Source organism: Crocodylus porosus, unplaced genomic scaffold, assembly GCF_001723895.1.
Source record: "Crocodylus porosus isolate Cpor-Errol unplaced genomic scaffold, CroPor_comp1, whole genome shotgun sequence".
NCBI lineage: Eukaryota > Metazoa > Chordata > Crocodylia > Crocodylidae > Crocodylus > Crocodylus porosus.
The window spans coordinates 52,929,790-52,936,463 of record NW_017728947.1 but is presented as its reverse complement, the minus strand read 5'-3'; the positions used below and the strand labels follow the sequence as shown (position 1 = coordinate 52,936,463).

General features: G+C 42.1%; 1 protein-coding gene across 1 annotated transcript in view; it reads right to left on the bottom strand.

The window, feature by feature from the left end:
* ZNF106 (zinc finger protein 106) overlaps positions 1-6,674 on the bottom strand; it is a 50,570-nt gene that overhangs the window by 7,402 nt on the left and 36,494 nt on the right. Inside the window, exons 10-13 of the mRNA XM_019551314.1 lie at positions 5,776-5,921; positions 4,386-4,520; positions 3,144-3,260; positions 768-959 (exon numbers count right to left, since the gene is read on the bottom strand). Of these exons, the coding sequence (XP_019406859.1) occupies positions 768-959; positions 3,144-3,260; positions 4,386-4,520; positions 5,776-5,921 (590 nt within the window). The remainder of the gene's footprint in view (positions 1-767; positions 960-3,143; positions 3,261-4,385; positions 4,521-5,775; positions 5,922-6,674) is intronic.

Genomic DNA, 6,674 nt, shown 5'->3' with positions numbered 1-6,674 from the left:
CTGACTGACAAGCCTCTTGAGCTTGTCAAAGTCGGCTTTTCTGAAGTCAAGGACTTCTGTGTTGCTGACTGACTTGCCAGCTTTATGGCGGATAGTGAAGGTGATGAGCTCGTGGTAATTATACCAGTGTAGTTGGGTGATACAATTTTCCTAACGTGAATGTAGCTGTAGATGCTGAAGCATATTTTATACAAGAACAGTTATTCTAGTTTCTAACTACAAAAAAGTTTGGGCATCTTTATAAAAGTATTACTACATCCATGCTTGGCTGGTTGAACCAGTATTACAATTTTGGTCATAAAGAAACTCCAAGAGTCATACAGAGTACAAAAAAGTGTTTAGACAAAGATTAACGAGGAAAAAACAATTTCTTAAAAGTTGTTCAAAACATTGTGAAGAACTTTTTTCCCCAGAGTGTGTTACAGTTAAGACAGGCAAAAGTCAGCTTTTCTTTATAACATCCACCCACTTGGCAAGTTAACATTAATTCACCACCTTAGGTTTCTAGCAGCTTTAAATCAAGATGCCTTGTGTGTATACCGGCAGCAGGCTGGGAAACATAACAGCTGTGATAGTGTGAAAAAAGAGCTCAAAGTTGGATAGTCTGTGTAACAGATTAATGAATTTTTATGTTTAGTTAAATGCAGAGCACATTTATGTCACATTACATCTTCAAAATGTCAGTCTATTGAAACAGCTGAAGTAAACTGTTTTTAACAAATTTAGTTTGACAAATGATATAATCCTACATTTTCCAGGACACTTGCCTTCATGCAGAGTATTGTTTTACTATGACCTTCAAGGGTTCGGAGAAGCAGTCCATTTCGAGCATCCCGCACACTGATGGTACAGTCATAGGATCCCACTACTAACAATTTGCGTGCCCCTTCCTGAGCCGTGGCTAGACAGCTCACTGCTCTAGGGCCATGGCATTCAAAGGTGTCCAGTTGCTTGTTGTTCTGGAGAATAAAAATACAAATTTCAAATGTATTAACCAAATGCAGTCAGAACTTGAAATGAATTTCAAGATACCTCAAACATCGGGTGTTTTAGATAAGATGATTTTGGCTAAAAAGCCAAATAAATATATGCAATTCCTACCACAGATGGAATATTATTAGATTGCACTCTTGGATTAAATTAAGAATGCAAAACAAATTCTTAGCTCCCAATGAGCTGCTTCCAACAAGTAAGTCTTTTACATTTCCCAATGCTCAGTTTGCTTTTTAATTTCACCTCCATTTAACTTCCTTCCAGTGAGTTTGCTTACACCTAGGGCTATAAGAATAAATTGTATTCATCTGCAGTGGTACTTAGGAACTGAATGATTATGAAGCATGTTTTTTCACATATTCAGGGTGACAATTATGTGAAAGTAATTTAAGTTTCTCTAATAAAATGCTTTTGCTTTTTATCTCAGAATAGGCTGGTCCAGCTTTTCAGTGGCTGGGGCTGCACACAATACACACAGCTGGGTGGGCAGGCAGGCACTCTCATCTGGCTACACCTACAGCTCTGCAGGCTCTCCTGCAGCACCATGCCATACAGGTTCTTTAGGCTGCTGGCTCACCCGGAGGCTAGGTCTGGCAACAGAAACTGAGGGAGAGAGAGGGATCCCCAAGACCCCAGCTGCTGCTTCAATCAGAGCATATAGGTCAAGTGGCAGCCAGGTGAGACACAGGGGCTGAATTTTAACCCCTCACTGGCTGCAGGAAGACTGTGAGCTGCCAAATGTACAGCCATCTTAGAACATGCTTTCTGAGAGCTCCTTACAATCCTTATTTTTGCAAGAATACTTTAATAAGTTTCAAATCTATACAGACAAAGCATCAGATTAGCCCATCATTTTAAAATAACTTTGCTTTAAAAAGTCTGTACACTCACTTAGTTTTCTGCAAAGGCCAAGGCCTGCTACCTCTTCTTCTAGATTTAAATATGGAATGTGAGAAGGGAAAAACAATGTAATTGAACATTGCATACACTCTATAGTAAACCCATCTCACAGGTGTAGGGCAGCGGTTCCCAATCTTGGGGGCGCAAAGATTAAAAAAATGGGGTTATGCATGTCCAGGGAGGGAGGCATGGGGGGACATGCCCCCCCCAGACATGTGCATGGGGCAGGGTCAGATGTGGGCTACCTGCTGCAGGCTCAGGGCTCCCTGTCCTGCTGCCTTCCCTGAGGGACCCTCATAGCAGAGCAGTGGGGAGGCTCAATCCCGCTGCCATGGTGAGGTGCCCCCTGTCCACCTAGCAGCAGCAGGGACCACAGTGCTGTGCTGCTGGGTGGGCATGGGTCACCACCGTAACAACGGGGTGGAGGTGGGACTCCCAGCACTAGCTCCCACCTGCTGGGCTGCAGAGGTGCTCGAGAGAGGGCAGCAGGACAGGAAGCCCCAGGCCAGCAGCAGGCAGCCTTCCCTCCCCTCATCCCCTGTCCCCACCGGGCAACACTCTGGATGTACTGCCCACCCACATGGGGGGCAAGGGGGTGGTTAGGAGCCAGGCTCTGCTCCAGCCACAGCAGCCACTGCCTCCCATGGGTGGCAGCTGGGGTCCAAGTGCTGCTGGGTACAGCAAGGGGCTGCAGGCCACAGGTCCTGCCTCGTCCCACAGCCCTGGTCACTGGGAGACCCCTGCCTGCAGGGCTGGGGGCGGGCAGGTGGCCAGGTAGGGGGCTATGGGTGGGGAGCAAGGGGCACCTGGGGTGTGGGGGGCTGCAGATTGGGAGGGGGCATGTTGAGGAAAATGGGGTCTTGCTAAGGAAATGGGGACATAAATGGGGTCATGCCAAGGAAGAGTTTGGGAAGCACTGATGTAGGGAGCATTAGCAGCCAAAGCAAAACATGCCTTTAGATCACATGAGCCTTGAAGATTCAGAAAAATAACATCTTGAGGCAGGTCAGGAAATTCTTCTGAAAACATATTGAGGCAATTGAGAGGAACTGCAGGGGAAAAGGCTTCAGACAGGGGCATGCAAGGCATTTTTCATTTATGCATTAATGCCTACACAGACATATTACATTTATGACTGTTCTTGCTGTTGGAGAGAAAAAAAATAAAGGGGAACATGGTGGGAAGAAAGAACGAGATTTGATCAAATGCCTCAACGTGGAGTTCACTTGCTCGTTTTCTAACATGCTGACCTTTATACTGAAAGTGACCACACTGCCATTTGCCAAGCCCGCAAAGAGAATTCGCCATCGACTATGTAGACAGAGCACCCGGTCTTCCAATTTAAACTGTTCTATGCATACTCTGGTCTGACAGAAGGAAACAAACAGTTACAATTTGCCATTAGCTGAGCTGAAAGGTTTGGGGGCAGTGCAGAAGAATATTTCTAGATAACTGGGACAAAAAAGGGTGTCATTTATCTTATCAGAAAATTGGGAGATTTTCCTGGGGAGACGCACAGTCTGGGACCGGTATCAGTTTTATTTCAACAGCAGTGTAGTCCCTCTATCCAAACAGAACTCACCTCAACTGGTCTTACTTTAACAATTAGCTACACACCTAAAAGTTGTAACAACCTTTAGTGCATGTAAAAAAAATACAAGCAATAAATATGAAATTAGTCCTGAATTAGGACGCTCCATTACTAATTTTTAATGGTATGTCACATGGACAGATTGTCATATTTGCAGTCCTTCCAGAAACACCTTGACTCGTTAGGAGGCGATAACCCTTCCTTTCAAGCTCTGGCTCAGAACTTCTCTCCCAGTTTGACCCCATCTCAAGTACAAGAGGTACAACTTCATCCCTCAGTATGGAGTCAATTCCTATGACAGCTATGCTGCCTATGATGCCAAGAACTGCACCTTCCATAGCCAGCTGAAAAAAATAAGTATCGCAAGTTAACTTGGATGCACACCTCTAGATGACGGCCTCTCTTCAGTTATCTAGCCCTACTCCTCATCACACTTGATGCACTGCCTCTGTACTGATCAAAAAGCAGTTGATTACTGAAAAATGGATATTTTGAAAGAGAGAGGTTTCTCCAGGTGAAATAGTTGCTTAACCAAGTTACCCGCACCAAGCCTACTATTCCACCTATGCCAATGAATATTAAAATTCCAAACATTTAGAAAGCAGTCCAGCAGGAACTGTGCATCCTCTCTCTTATTTACATTATTTATGTCTAATTTTCTATCAAGGCCACAAACATGACTTCAAACAGTCCACAAGCTGAAAGAAACTCATTTTCTTAATGAGACGTATATTCAAGGTTCACTAGATTTTTAAGAAATGTGTGACATATGTAGAATGGGAATAATGGCTAGCACACAGGAATTTGAAAGGTTTAACTTTTTGGGGTTTTTTTAAATATAAATTCCCTCAAGACTCTCACATATAAGGTGGTTATAGTTTAATACAATGCTCATAAGTACCTTAATGTTGTAACAGTTGATATTGTGGTCACTAGAGCCAGTGTAGAGGACTCCATTCTTTCCATATGTCTGAGTAACCAGAAGGCAGTTCACTTTTGAAGTGTGTCCTTCAAAAACACGGACACATTTTCTGCTCTAAAGCAAAACACAAAGTCTGTTATCCAGTTTAATATCAATACCCTATCCTATGTTTAAACATACACTGACTGTAACGAAGGAGCAGGACACTACTATCCAAATCCACCCGTTAATTTCCTGCAATTAATTAGCAGCCATTGCAACAAAGACAGATAAAACAATAATAGAAGCTTGTAATGCAGAATTCCTATTTAACAAAATATTCCTGAATTCTAGTCCAAATGAAATCAACAGCACATACACAGGCCCACACAGATAACCATCTATGTTGTGTTAAATACGGTCATTCTACAGAAAGTTTTAAAAAAGAAGGTAGCATCATGCAGTGCATACATAACTTGCAATCAGGAAATCAGAGTCATTACCATTTTTGTAATGTACTTTGAACTTTATAGATGGAAAGCATTTGTACACTTACCAGATATTTAATCCTGATTAGAAAAGTAGCCATAAAAATTTTGGGTGGTATGATCTTTTTAAAAATTTTCTATGTACCTGAATGTAGTCCCCATATGGCTATCCATTTTTAGCACTTTCATGAGTTCTGATGACTTATTGCTTATATAGGATTAATATTAAGCTTGTTGATATATTAAACAGTAGATAAAATCAATCAGTCTGAGTAAATATTACATTTGTTCTGGAATATACATTTTGGGGGGGGGCAGGGAGGCTTTTGAAAGTACATGCCACACACTCAGGCCTTCAAGAAAGAGCTTCTGACTTATATTCTGCCTACTTTCCTGTGGAAAATAAAAATGCATGTCCTGAAAAAACTCCCCTTGCCATCTAGCCAGGAGAGGCTTGTTTTTCACTTCTTATGCCAAGTTATCAGTTGGATAAGCAAAGACAGTTCTGGAAGAAGTCCAGAAGTCATGGTCCTTCCCTACTCCCCATGGCAGATCGGGAAACTTGTGTATCTGACAAGTACAGTGTCCAGCACACACTAAGTATTTTCAACACACAGATCAAATTTCTCATCAAGGTAATTGCTTATTTTAAAGTCATAATTTTATTCCGAAAGCAAAGGTACAAAATCCATAATGGGAGAATTTAGATTGATCAATAGTAAGAAAGTTACTGCATGCTCTGCAGAGAAATAAACAGCGACACACAACAGTAACTGTGATTTCTGATTCCTTAAGATAGTTCCTTCAACCCACAGAAAAAAAATGCAGAAAGAAAAGGGAGTTGCAAACCACATAACTGCAAAATATTACTAGCAGGATGTGAACATGAAGACTTCACTTACAACCAAATTGTAGGCACGGACAGTTTTGTCTGCTGAGCAAGTATATAGCAAATTCCCAAAAATCTGAATAGCATTTACAGCAGCTTCATGTCCTTCAAAGTTCCCTTCTGTAGGTTCTTCATCCTCACCTGGCTCTGAAGACACTTCTATAAAAGAGAAAGATATCAAGGCATGTACTTTAAATAAGGCATCTGTTCAAGTAAAAATACTTCATGAAACCAGACCAGTAGCCATTTAATTAAAGGTGCAGCTAGCATAACAAACAAAAGGTCTCAGCTACTTACAAATTAGCAGTTCAGCTGCAGTCTTCAGGGGAAAAACATTAATGACAGAAGGATCATGTGACTGACCACCAGATAAGGTAAAAGTAGGCAGCCTTCTCTCAGTAGAAGCCAGACATACTGAGAAGGGTCTCCACAGTAACCCAGGGAAAAGGCCTGAAAATAGGGCTTGGTCTGGAAAGCCTGGGAAGGCTAATACCAAAGAGGTTCAATGTAGCCAATATCTGGCTAGGAAAGCTCTTCAGAAGGGCAGAGGTAAAAGAACATTGGAAGGGAACTGGCAGAGGTTTGTTCAAACAAACACTTGAGAAAATCCTATGCAGGTATTCATGAAACAGAGAGGTACAACCAGGGCTGATAACTATGCAATTTAGGGTTCTGCTAGAAATGGAATATTGTTAGAAATGGAATATTGTTAGAAATGCACAGCTTGCATCTTGCACCTGATAAGAAAGAAATATTGCCAAGGGCTTTTTTCTTTCCCAGCCTTGCCACAGCCTTTCTTATGCTAAATTGCAGACTCTCCCCCAGCTTCTCCCTAGCCTCTCATACAGATTACAGAAGCTGGAATTCAACTGACTGTGTCCTTGAAAGGAGGGGGGGGGGATTTGAACTCTT